This window comes from Anas acuta, chromosome 5 (genome assembly GCF_963932015.1).
Source record: "Anas acuta chromosome 5, bAnaAcu1.1, whole genome shotgun sequence".
Taxonomy (NCBI): domain Eukaryota; kingdom Metazoa; phylum Chordata; class Aves; order Anseriformes; family Anatidae; genus Anas; species Anas acuta.
Window position 1 is genome coordinate 13,110,128 of NC_088983.1, and position 13,358 is coordinate 13,123,485.

The following is a 13,358-nucleotide window of genomic DNA, read 5'->3' on the forward strand; positions in this document are numbered from 1 at the left end:
TCTGAAGAGCAGGAATAGCTCTCCTGGAGCTGAGATAGGAGAGGATGTCATTAAAGCACAGAATATAATTGAGGAGAAGGAGATTGAAAACTGATGTCAGGACCAAGGTCTTGTGTCTTTTCAGATCCCTGGAGGAATCAAGGAGAAATTGTTTATTGCAATTTCATTGTTCCTCTTTGAGATTTCCAAACCAAAACCTATAAAAGAACAGGCACCTGTCATCCCCAGTTAGACTCTTTTCTTCTTGGATCCCGGAGTATTCCCATTATTATTAAGAAACATTCATATTTTAAGCCTTATTTTGCCTCTGTGGAGGTGTGCCATTATCGGGAGTTCCCAGTGTGCGCAGTTACGCTCTTATTAATTTCGTTCCTCCAGATATGTAGGAAGAATGGAGCATCGACCGCGGGGCTTTTCAGCATCTGTGCTGGACCGCATCCCACGCAGCTAGACGGAGCCAGCTCGGCCTCATTAGGCAGCGTGGCCTGATGGCAGTGCCATCGTGCTCGATGCGCGGCAGCCGCAGATGTTCTCCAGCAGCGGCACTTCAGGCCTCTGCTCCTCATTTTTTTGGTGTCAGATTAAAAAGGATCTTTGGCCGTATTTGTAGCCTTTGGAGTTTCCTTCTGACACCAGAGCTGTTGCTTCGGTGATCCTCTTTGGGTTCTGGGGCTGCTTTTATCCAGTTTGTTTTCTGCTTTGGGCTGGAGGCTGCCACCAGGTCATGCGTAATTCCTAGCAGGCAAAGAACTGGAAGATTTACCTCCTGTGCACAGCATGTTGCTGGAAGGGTCCTCTGACGTGAGAGACTGCAGGGATCCTCCTCTCTTTTCTTAGCCTGTTAACGGTGCAGCTGCACTCTGCATCTCCTCACAGACGTCGGGCTTGAATCGCCAGCCCTGCAGGCTGGGCTCTGCTGGGAGGGCTCTGAGGGGGTCTCACATAGAAGTGTGCTTCTTTACCAGACCTGTGGTTGGGGCACTGGTGGGCTGGGGAGGGGGCTGGTGTGGGAATAACGAGCCCTTAGAGATGGCCACTTGTGGGCAGCCTTCTTTTGGCAGTGTCTCTGTGGCTGAAGCAGCAAGAGGTGCGCCCTGTAATTCTACTGAGGTGAGCACCTGAAGCCACAATGGAGATGTACCAAAGTCTTCTTTTTAAATAACAAATTCCTCGTATGGCTGGTGAGTTAAATGAGCTAACTTCCAGTTTCATCTCTGCTGCTTTAAACCTGGAGCAACTCCAAAGCTGCTTGAGGCCACAGAGAATAAGAAACTTTGCCTTTTGAAATGACTCAGCCTCTCATTAGGTGGCTCAGCTTCAGCAGAAGTAAACGAGAAAAACAGCCAAGATGGTATTTCTCAACAGCCTTGTTATAAATCTGTGGCGTCCTTCTCCACGAGTTCTGAGCTGTCTTTTAGTGCCGTTCATTTAAACAATTATGTGACATCTCAGCCACGTGTTGGGATGAGGAGCGAACTGTCTCTGAGCTACTGAACTCCCTGAGAGCCTAGCGAGTGGAAAAGCCCCCAACATCTGGTATAGAGAGTGCACGTCTGACAAAACCGAGCAGGGAGAAGAAATTGAGAGCGATGCGTGCCCCCAGACACTCTGTATCACTTTTTGCCTGTATGGACAATTCCTGCTCTGTAGGATGTGAGCAGATTAACCTTGCTATTACTGTCTGTCAGGGTGCTGAGTCAGGCGTGTTCCCATGGCTGTGGGAGTGTCAGCTCTGAGGAGCAGGAAGGGCACGGGCTGCTGGGTGCTGGAGGTCCTCAGGAGCCGAGGGAGAGTGCTGGGGTGCAACCGTGGTACTTCTTATCCAGTTTTCCAAATGTGTCTGCTATAGGCACGAGAAATCTCTTCCATCTGTGTGATTTCAGCTAGTGCCTTAATGCTGACTTCCTGAGATCTCTCCCCCTCCATCCTGCCCTTCTTCCAGTCTCCTATCTCTGATTCCCCCTCCCCTGAATTTCATCTCAGCTCTTTTCCTGCTGGATAAAATGCACATCCTTTCTCTTCCCGCTGCCTCCCTTCTCTCCCACTGCTGGCAGTTTTCCAGTTCAGCAACCTTGACCTTATCTCCAATTCCTTCCATTTCCTCCCCTTCAGCTAACACTATGGGTGAACTCTGCCCCTTTTCCTCTCCCCCATCCTCCAAAGGCCGGCCATGCATCCTGCTGGGTATGCTGTCATTCCTTGCCTTGCTCGCTCCAGCTCCCCTCTTTTCTGGCCTCCTTCACATTTGCCTCAGTGCAGGAAGCTGATAGGAGTTTGGCTAAAGCTTGTTTGCGAACCACACTGAAATCGGTGGGAACAAAGCCCCTGAACACCTGTAGAAAGTTATGTCTGCAAAGAGCATTCTTGAGGGGTGCACTTGTACAATCTAAGTGTAATGATAGATACGTATTAAGCTACCCTTGATGGTGTAGACTATTTCCTGGCCACACGTGGGTATTTTTACTTGATGCCCACAGCTGCAGAGAGCAGGGATATTGGTGAGATCCTTCCTTGCTCCCTTGCTTTCTTCTTGTGCCTCTTTGGCCTTTTGTGGTCGCAGTCTCCCATTTCAGCAGTGGGAAGGTCTCCGTGGCTTGCAGCACAGCAGATCTGCCATGTGTTTTTCTGTGCCCTCTCATGCAAGTCTCTTACATGGTTCTCTGTCACTGGTGACCATTGCACGCAGCCACATTCACGTCCATTTCAGTTTGCTGGCGGTTTTTTGTCTTCCACCCTAAAGAGGAAGGATCACACGTGCTTTAGAAATGAAGTCAGCTGGTACTGAGACGCTGATAGCAAGGTTTAGGTCTACCTCCTTCATTGCAGCCCCCATTCTTTAACATCACTTTTCTCATCCTGAGTCAAATCCTCTGCCCATGTTCACGTGGAGCTCAGCTGATTGCCCTCGCCAGATCTCAGCCACTTGTACCCGCAGGTCCCCAGCCCTTTGGCCATTTCCCTGTGATCCCACACATCCAGGGCATTGCCGTGCTCGCGGGATTGCTTTCCTCATGTTGGCGTGGTAATCAGTGCAGTGTGATCAAACTCTTTAGAAAGCTTTTCTCTCTAATCATCCCAGTTTCATTTGTATTCTGTAATAATTTCGAGAGCGATTACGAACACGGGAGTGCTTTGTAGCTTATTAGTTACCTCGCTTCTGCGAGGAGAAGCTGCTGCCACCTGTCATACAGGGGACCTTGTGTTCTGCTCTAGTTTTGTCAGAAAGATGCATTTAAAATGCTGTCAGCTGCAGGATCCAGCAGAATTCCTTTTCCTTTCTGGTTGCTCTCAGCTCAGAAGAGATATTGAATGTTAGACCTCTGCCTGGTATTTCCTGTGTTACTTCTAACGGGGGCTGTGGGGGAAGATCTTTGCCAAGCATAGCTCATGGCTACAAACTCCCAAATATTCTGCTTCCAGTTATCATAATCTTGGTCATTTATGGGAAGGAAGGCAGCTTTCATGCTCACATCAGGGCACTGCTGTGTGTATCGATGCCTGTGACCTCTGTGGGAGGCTGACTCTGCATTTAGCCGCCCTGAAAGAAATTTGTAACCCCTTTGTCAGCCCTAAGGCACAGCCGTAGACTGGCTGGGCTCAGTCCCTGGCACTCCCTCCCTCCCCAGCCTTTCCTGTGTAGCATTTTGGGGCTGGATGGGGTGGCTGAGGCCTTGTCCCCGTGTGGCCATACATCTCCAGCGAGCCGTGACCCGCTGCCAGCAGGTGCCAGGCCTGTGAGTGTCACTTGGTCTCCGTGCTTCATCAGCCCCTTAAATCTCCTTGGAGAGTTATTGTGGAGGTACGGAGTCTCATGTTCCCTTCTGTGGGATGCCTGCCTGTCGGAAGGGAAGTGTTGTGTCACCAGCAGCTCGGTGCAGGAAGCTCACTTGCTGGTAAATGGCTGTAGGTTTACGTGGGCTAAGCACAGACTGGCGCAGGCTCGTAAGGCTCCGTGCCCTTCACGCTGCCCTTGTCTGTGGCCTAATGGATCGGCCTGTCCTTTGCTTTATAGTAGGCACACAATTGCTTTCAGTAGCAAAAGTGGAAGGTTTGGAGGTGTGAGATGTGACGAGATGGCCCTGCGTTGGTCTGCCATCCCGGTGTGGATACAGTGGCAAGGTGGTGAGATGAGGCACAAAACACACAGTGTTCAAACCTGGAAAAGATGGTAATGGAGAGCCTCATGTCGCATGCGAAAGCATTCCTGCCATGGTGCTACAGACCGCTCTGCCATCCTAATTTGCTTTCACAGGCCCCAGCATAATCATGCTTTGTATTTCCTACGGGACGCGAAGACTAAATGCGGGTTTGGTCAATGGTTTCATTGTGGATTTCTCCCTGCACTACAAAGCAAATACAAAACTCTGGGGACAGGCAGGGTGCTTCCCATTGTGTCTCATATAATCCAAGAGGGGTGCCTTAAAAAGGAAAGCCCTATCAAACGTGCTTACAGGACTGTTTGGGCTGTAGAAATCTTTTGTAAAACGTAACTTTGGTATCTTTCCCAACGGGATCCTTCATGCAGGGGAACTGGCCAGCATTTTGGAAGGAAACCCAGCCAACATTAGGCTTGGACATCTGCTTGTTTTAAGGTTGCCTTCACAATTTTCTCTGTAGCCGAAGATTGGTACTTGATGTCATGTGAAAGCATTGCCAAAAACGCAATGATGTTACGCCAACTGTTTCTTTCATGTACGCAACTTCTTAGAAATGACCGCTCTATGCCGGAAAATCATCTTGTTTGCATTGCTGCCTTGGCTACAAGGATGAGCACCCTTTGATCTTGTCCTTGCACAGAGTTATCCTAAATGAGAAAAAATGTTTCCTGAACTAATTTAGCTTTAAACCAGGGTGATCTCCTGCCTGAATGCATCTAGTCTGAGTGGTGGTAAGCTTAAATGGCATTAAATCAAATTACTTTTGAAGTAGGGGTAGTGGTGTTTTTTGTCTTTGCAGGTGGCTGAAGGGGACTGAATCTGAGAGAAGCTAGTGGGTATTTTCTTCCTTCCTGCTAAATAATCCAAACATAATTAAAGCATGTCTTCTCTTCTTATTTAAACAGGGTCCAGCTCGCATGACATCTGATCTTGCATCTTCTCCTGCAGCAGGATATGTCCCCGTGGGTCAGAAACCAGAGGCTGTTGTGCATGCTATGAAGGTAAGGCTGCCTGCAGCGCAGTGCAACTAACTTGCAGAACTGGATGTTTGCTGTTCTCATGGAAATATGATGATTAGAAATAGAAAGTCAGTGCTGAGGCACATTATCAGTAATCAGCACCTGTATCGTGATGAACAATCATTTCTTCAAATAGAGTTAAGCAGGATCACACATGACTTTTTGGGTGGGAGACCTCCAACAGAAGCTGAAGGTGTTGGTTACCCTTCCTGTTCATCATTCTTGTGTGCACTGTGTCTCAGGGGTGACAGTGACAACAGAAGTGCTGCTTTTAAAATAGACACAAAAACTCAATTCCTACATATTTTTTGTTATTGAAAAGTTTGCAGCAGTCTTCAGAGGAGAAAGACTTTAAGTAAACACACAGCAAACCATGGCATCATACCCATGTAGATATCTGCATCATCAATCTGTATTAAAGTCATGACCTTCACCAACAAAAAACACAGGAAAAACACAAAAAACTAGCTGGGGTAAAGGAGAAAACTCACATTGTTATTTCATAGCAGTGAAATATTTTCTCAAGTCCTAGTGAGCATCCATTAGCAGGAAAAAAATACTGTAATAGCTTGCTGTTGTATGGTTGACTAGTTAAGCAAGTCTAAGTTATCTAAGAGACATGGGAACACAAATCCTTTGAAAAGTGCCATGGAGATGGCTGGGAAATCTATAAGTAAGTTAGGCTTAGGCTGGACTATACTGATGTGTAAGTGTACATGGATTTGTTAAAGCTGAAAATAAATGTATAAGCTTACAAAGATTTTGCCAAATCAAAGCAGGATTCACAGGAAACCCTCCAGATTCCCAGATGGCTGGTCTGGAGCTCAGAGCCCCGTGGCCATAGCCAGAAAAAAGGTCCAGCAGTGTCACTGCTTCACCAGCACTAGCTTAGGTTGGCCTAGACCCAGAGCCTGGTGCTAACAAAGCACTTCTCTTTGCACCCAATAGCAAAATAAATGCCACAGATGTTGCTCTTAGCAGAGATCTGCAGGTTCCATGATTTTTCTAGTTTTAAATTTTTTTCAGCTTACGTTTTTGCACCTGTCTGTTGGCTCCAGGACAGATGTGTCAGGTGGCAGTGGTAAAGCCAACAAGTGTTAGGAGAAGCAGTGGTGCAGCTGGCAGGAGGTCAGTTCCACTGGGCAGCTGCAAGATCCCCTGAGCTTATTAAGTTTCAGAAACACTGGATGACTGTTCCTCAAGCAGTTCATCTTCTGTGCACTTACATTGTGTGAGGAGTTATGAAAGGGAAGTTAAGTTTGGTTTGATTTGGATCAAATTTTAATTTAAATTATGAAAGATCCTTCAAGCTGAAAATCTTGATTTATTCAGCTTAAGTAAGGTTTTGTAAATCCCAATCATATAACTTCTTGGATCCTCAGAGAAGGGTGTCCAGCACCATTAAGGATTAAAACAATACCCTTGGTACACTTTTTAGTGCTTCCCAGAGGAGCCCTGGATATATGAGTGGTAGCTCAGTTTCCTACGTATATTTTTCCTGTGTTTTCCCAGTAAGTTTCTTCTTTGCTTGTTGTGAATGGTTCGGTGCTGTCAGAAAGCTGTGCTCCATCCTGGGCTATGCTGTGTGTCACTTTGGGGTGAAATTACTCCTGTATGAATATGCATAAGTATCTGCTAGGCTGACACCTTGCAGAACATTGCGAACGCACTTGACACCTTCATTTCTCCTACACTTTGTGCTGCCTTTCCTTCTTGCTCGTCACTAATCCAGTTTCTCTTGCATTTCCTCTAATCATCCAAGCCACCGATGCACTCCAGGCTACTGCTGTTGTTTTTAAACGTATGTGGCTTCCCTGACTGGGGTTCCTACCTTTCTGCTCCTGCTATTCATTGTATTTGGAGAGGGAAAATATTAAGCAGAGATGATAATTTTTTTAAGTCGAAAGATCAAATAGTTATAAATTGGTTATGAACACATTCTGGGGGGAAATTAAGTTTCTGTCTGCTTAAGAGGTTATGGGACCGAATTTCCAAGTAAGGGCAAGAAACGTAAATGGTTTAAAGCAGTGGTTTGATAAGCTTGTGGAAAGGATTGTAAAGTTAACAAGGAAGATTCTCGGAAACTGGAAATTGCATTTGGGATGTCTGGCACGAGGATGCATACAAAGGGGTTGGAAGGAAGTTGGATGCTTGGTTGTTTGCCCATATTATTAGTGCTAATTCTCTTCTTCAGAGCTTTGTTGATCACCAGGAAGGGCTGCAAGAAGCTCTCCTCTGAGATTTCGCAATTTGGCTGGTGGGGCATGTTTGTCTTTCTTCAAAACGCTGGAAACCGCCTCAGCTGGGGACAGGAAGCAGGTGGCACAGCAGCCACATCTCGCAGGGCACAACTGACCTCATGCGAAGTGTCCTGCTCATGGACTTAGGGTTAAAAACATTCTCAGATTTGAAGTGAGGAGGAAATCTTCCCGTAAGTCTGTGTGGCAGCAAGGGTCGAGGAGATTTTTATTTTCCATCCGGTGGCCCGTTTCCAAGAATCAGGTGGAAATGGAAAAGATGGAGGAAACTGGTTCTGGTCTCAACCTCACCTCCTCCCCCTTCATGTGACACAATAAAACTGCGGCTCTTGGTCTCCAGCCACAGATCTTAAACTGGGTGGAAGATAACGTGTTTTGGCCACGGCATGCTGCAGCAGATGGAGTAGGTCTTATCTGCACCCTGCAGAACCGGGCAGCTTTTTCAGTGCCAGCCCCTGCATGTGGAAAAGGGGATGCAGCTACTGGCCTAGCCCCTCGCCATGGTACAGCTCCTGACCTTCCCTTGAGGAGGAGAAGAGAGTAGCCTACAAAGGAGACTTTACACTTAGCCTGTCTGACATTGAATATTAGAAAAAGCTCTGCTCAGTCGTGTAATGACCCCTAGGCTTCTCGCATGGCTTTTTCCTGCAGCTGAACACTATGTGGATGAAGCGTTGCCCTTGGTTTAGCATTAAGTAAGTTCTTCCCTGAGCACGTTTAGGGGTTTTCTTTATTTTTGCTTCTGAAATAGTTTTTGCTTATTTGCACCTACTAAATAAGGAGCAAAATGACAGGTTGGCACTCCTAACAGCTGTTTTTGCTAACGAGAATAAAAGGTACATATGCTACATCTCAGTATCTCACTGAACATCAAAGCACTTTTCTTAGGAATTGAGCAAACCTGCTAAAGACGTGGGGAGATGAGGAGGAGACAAATATGAGAAAACAACATTTAGCCTATAATCCAACTCCTCCAGCAGCAGCATCTCTCTGATGGGCACAGAGCCATCAGGCAGACAGACAGTTGCTCCCACTGATGCCGAGTAAGGCAAGATTTAGCCCTGACAAAACTTAGGGAGAGTCCTAGTGGGACATACAGGCTGTTCCCTTGCCAAAGCACGACTGTGCACTCTGCCACGTTCCCTGGGGCCCTGTCCATTTGACTTATAAATCAATACAGTCAGGGAGGCTTGTACCCTTAGGCAAACATTCCTTAATCAGAGTGCTTCCTCTCACAGAAGTGCTTACCTCAACTTCCAAAGCCCCTTTCAAAGCCTTATTGCCATCACCCAGCCTGGTGCTGTTTGTTTGTTTGTGTTTTAAAGATGAATCGCGTGGGGGCAGAAGGGTAAGGCGGAGGGGCAGTGGATGTGATGGGCTGGGTGACTTGGAGGTGACACTGTCTTGGTCGCAGATGTCAGCGCAGAAAGGAAGGAGAGCTAAATATACCCGAGGTGTCCCTCGCAGCTTGCATAGCAGTGTGGAGGAAGCGAGACGAGTCAGCGTGCCCATCTGTAGCACGGCACAGCTCGTCTGCAGCAGCACCTTGGTGATGGGGAGGTTGTCTTCAAGAGGTGGTGAGCGTGGACTTCAGGAGGTGGAGTCCTCAGGCAGGAAAGCAGCATGAGGAGCCAGGGAGCATTGCCTGTCCCTTCCGCAGCCCCCTGATCTGGAGGGCACCCAGGGAGAGACAACGTAGTGCTGGGGTGTCTGCAGAGGGCCAAGAGCTGTCACTGAAGCTTAGTGAAGAGCAAAAAGGAGGGGATGGCCTGAGCCTGGTTACACTGCTCTGTTTTTCTGTATGCTCCTGGAGAGATGGCAGAATCAGAGGAGGATATAACCCAATTTCTTAGAAGCAAATTGAATCCTTGGTCTTTGAATTGTGGCTGGTGCCTTTAGCTGAGCCACAGAGGATTTCACAGCCTGGCTGTGTAAGCTGAGGAACACTGACCCGGCCCTTCCTAATTAGCTGAGGAGACACCTGGCAGGACTTGAGAATGGATCGGGCTGGGTCAGCACTCACAGATCCGCTCCTTCTTCTAGAGGGGATCGTGCTGGGAGCACACTGCTCTCCAGCAGGCCTTCCTGGGATAGGCTTCTGGGTTTGGTTTTAACCCTGGATCCCTGTTTCCCATACCCAAGATGCTGACACAGAAGTGGGCCCATGCCTGTTGTGAGGGAAGGTTTCAAGGTTAAACGAGACATTTCCACTGGAAGAAATGAGCCTCACCACCCCTTCACACCTCACGGGCAAGGGAATGCAGTTTTATTTTAAGTGGAAGTCATAGAAAACCAGTTTCTTATCCTCTGAGAGTCCTGCGCCTGCGAGATGGATGGCTGGTGGAAGCAGGCGCTGGAGCTGATGTGATCTTTAAGTGAGGTGAGCCACGGCTGCCCTTGACACTTGCCCTGCAGACACGGGCAGCTCTCAGCTGCGAGACAGCCACCGGCGGCGTGCCGCGCCGCGAGCTGCTGCTGCAGGCGGCTGCTGCCGCAGCACGGCGTCAGAGGCACGCCGGCTCCAGACGAGCAAGTTCGAAGTGCCAGTCCAGCTGGATCAATAATTAATTCCCTCCTCTTCAGCAAAAAAAAATAGCTGTTGTCTCTGTCAGCACATACATGCTTTTTGCATCTCTCTCGCCCTTCCTCTCCCCTTAAAAAGGGACGAGGCTATTTGGTGTTTGTGAGAGGATCGCTCCCAGATCTGTTGGTAAAAGGAGCTGGTGCATTTTGGAAGTAGGTTAAGGGCCTGAGGAGAATGACCTATTTTTGTACATAACGCAGTTGGAGTGCAGCAGGATTGCTGTGCCGAGCTAGACCAGGAGATAATCTGCTCTTGGATCCCGTTTCATGGAGCAGCCAGTGCCGTGTACCTCAGCACAGGGCGAAGCCCGTCCTCACTCCGTAGGTCCTGGGGAGGCTCACGGGCACAAACAAACCTACTGCAGAGCTTCGTGTGGGGCTGTATCACCGTGAGAAGGGACCATGAGCTATTTGGTGGTGGCACAGGGTGATTCGGGGATCTTCACCCCTGCACATGGGGATGGCCGCGTTCCTCCGCAGCAGCAGAGCCCTGGGGGAGCTATGCAGGTCAGGCGCACTTCTGCTCCCTGACGGGCCTGATGCAGCGCCTCGTGCTGTGAGGTCTCCTGAATGCAGGCAGAGGCTCTGGGCTGCACGAGGGGTGTTCCTGTGGATCAGTGCGAGTCCAGCTGGAAGCTGAGGCCGCCTTTCATCCCAGCCAGCCTCATCTCTCTAAATATCCACCTCATGGCCTGGAGGGTGCGTGCAGGGCCTTCCTCCGCTGCCTCCTGTGTCTGACCTGGAGAACACACCTCCAAGCATTATATAAACCACAGAGGTTAAATACCAGTCAGTTTTCCTGAAAAGAAACAGCACCATTTCCAAACATTGTCAACTCAAAAGCTAGTTTAAGAAAATAAGTCACAAGTGGGATGTTTCCACTGCCTTTTTATTTAGTGTCCTGGGCTTCTTTCCCCGTGGATTTACATGTCTTCCTGAGGGAAACATGGCCCCAGCTGCCAGGCCAGGTGGAGTCTGCAGGGCCCACAGACATCAGCACTGGGCTTGTTAGGCCTGGGGTGGCCTTGATGGAGCCATAACAAGGAAACTGGGTTCTTCCCAGGTCCAGGAATGGTCTCCTGGGGGGCCTGGCATGGCCTTGCAAGCCACGGAGTCTCCTCATGCACTATGGCTGCTGTGATCTGTGTTGGCTTTTAAATGTTGTGGCCTCAAGCTCCTTGAAAACATCCTGTGCCTTGGGCTGTGTGGATCAACCCGGGGTGCCCCACAAAGCCGGCTGAGCACCTTCGAGGGCTCCCTGCGGCGCTGCTGAGGCAGTGAGCTCTGGTGGTTGCCTTTCAGAAACGCGTTGGAGGATCTCCGAGCCTCCCCCACCCACTCTTCCAGGCTGCTGCTGTGCTTTAGCGGCCACGTTTCCTGTTTTTGCAGTGCTTTCCTCCTGTTACTATTGTGGGAAGAACCCCCCAGTCACAAGCAGGATGGAAAGGGAAGCCGGTGCCTCACTACTCCAGAGGCTCCCTGGGGCAGGGTGCTGCAGGCACCTACATGCCCCAGGCTCCCCTGTGGGCAGATCCTGTGTTCCTCAGCTTTTGTGCTGCCTGAAGTGTTTAACAGCAGGCAGGTTTTATGCTAAGGCTGTGGTTACAATGCTGGGAGTGGGGACACGTGTAGGGGATGTGCTTGCATCCAGCTTCTTGTTGGGAAAGGTGCCTACAGAGGACGGCAGTCAGCACGCAGGGGCCTGGGATGCTGGTTTCCCCCACTTCCATCCCCTTTGCATCCTGGCTGGATCCAGCTCTAAGAGGCACTGAGTGGGAGCTGGGCATGGGATCAGGATCTCTGGGTACCAGGTCTCTGTGATAACAGCCCAGTCCCTGCTCATGGTCACCAGGGTCTCTGAGGAACTGAGAAATTAAATGGGTTAAACACAGTTTTCAGCCAAAGGTGAGTGGAAAGGTACAGATTTCCATTTTCCTCTTCCCCAGGTGGCTAACCCTGTTAGACCTAAAACCCATGAGCTGCCCCCAGTTGCCCCATGACTGGAATTAATGGAAGGGAGTGGAGAAGCCTGCATGAGCAAGGGCGTTGGACCAGGTGACCTCCAGGGGTCCCTTCCAACCTAAACCATTCTGTGACGCTGTGAAGATGCTGAGCACACTGCTAGTTATTAGAGAAGCATAATGCTTTTGTTATATTGTTTTTTTATAGGTCCTTGAGGTCCACGAAAATTTGGACAGGCAAATGCAGGACAACTACGAAGAGGACCTGAGTGAAAAGGAGAAGGCGATTGTCCGTGAAATGTGCAATGTAATAATGCCTCTCAGTAATTCTAGCTCTGTCTTTTGTGTTCTTTTGTTGTAAGTGGAGGGGAGCACTGGTCTGCATACAAGCCCTGTTTGATACGAGATCTGCAGGCACAAGGGAAGGGTCGAGGCTCTGCTGACTGCTGCTTTCAGTGTCAGTAACCCGAACGCCTCATTCATGGCACCAAGCAGCCTTTGTTCAGCAGATGCTTCCTCTCTGCTGCCTTAAAGGGTGCAGGGTGGCTTTCCAGCTAACCACGAGCCCCACAAAGGGCTCTCCCTGCCTAGGCGAGTCCTGCTTGCAGCTGACTCCAACTGTACCCACAGGGGCTCGGTTTGGACTGAGCAGCAATCGGTTGCTGTGTTTACAGCCATGCAGCTTGAATGGGTTTGAGCCTAAACCATGAGGTATGACATCAGAGGGGGAGTCGTCTTGTTTGAAGCCACCGAGCAGCATTAGGATGTGTGGGGTTCATTTAGCACCCCTAACAGGTTTGGCAGCTGCACTGCAAACTGAGCTCACCACATGCTGTACAGTGAGCGGTCGTACCAAAAGGCAGCTTTGCAGCGTTTGCTGCTGTGCCACTGCCTCCTTCAAACCACCCTGGCTGTGTTTTGGCTTTGAACAAAGAGTTTGGGATTTCTGCGAGAACAGGGCTTGCGTGCAGACGGGGATTTGCTGTTTGACAGTAACAGCAGTTCTCACAGCAGGGAGGAGGATGCTCATGGAGCATTCTCTTTTAGAAGTCCGCACTGGAGGTCAGCCCAAGTGGCACCGTTTTGTGCCTCACAGCAGCAGAGAGGAGCCTAATCTTCCTTTTAAATTCTGAAATTGCTTGCAGCGGGGTCTTATCAAACTACTGTTTTATATGGTAAGTGCTACAGCATTCAGTATGGAAGGTTCTGCTGCTGTGTCTTGGTGACTGCATCTTTATGGACACAATGGGAAGCAGAAAGAACAAAGACAGCACGTTCCTGCATGCAAACAGCAGGAAAAATCTTAAAGGGAAAAGAAAAAAAAATGTCCTCAACCCTACAAAGGGGGTGCAAAGAACACAAGTGCGTCTTACAGAGCTA

General features: G+C 49.2%; 1 protein-coding gene across 3 annotated transcripts in view; it reads left to right on the forward strand.

Annotated features, from left to right (window-relative positions):
• CCDC85C (coiled-coil domain containing 85C) overlaps nt 1–13,358 on the forward strand; it is a 104,631-nt gene that overhangs the window by 86,855 nt on the left and 4,418 nt on the right. For all 3 annotated transcript variants that reach the window (XM_068682796.1, XM_068682797.1, XM_068682795.1), the window contains 2 exons: nt 5,063–5,158; nt 12,187–12,285. In XM_068682796.1, coding sequence (XP_068538897.1) covers nt 5,063–5,158; nt 12,187–12,285 — 195 coding nt within the window. The remainder of the gene's footprint in view (nt 1–5,062; nt 5,159–12,186; nt 12,286–13,358) is intronic.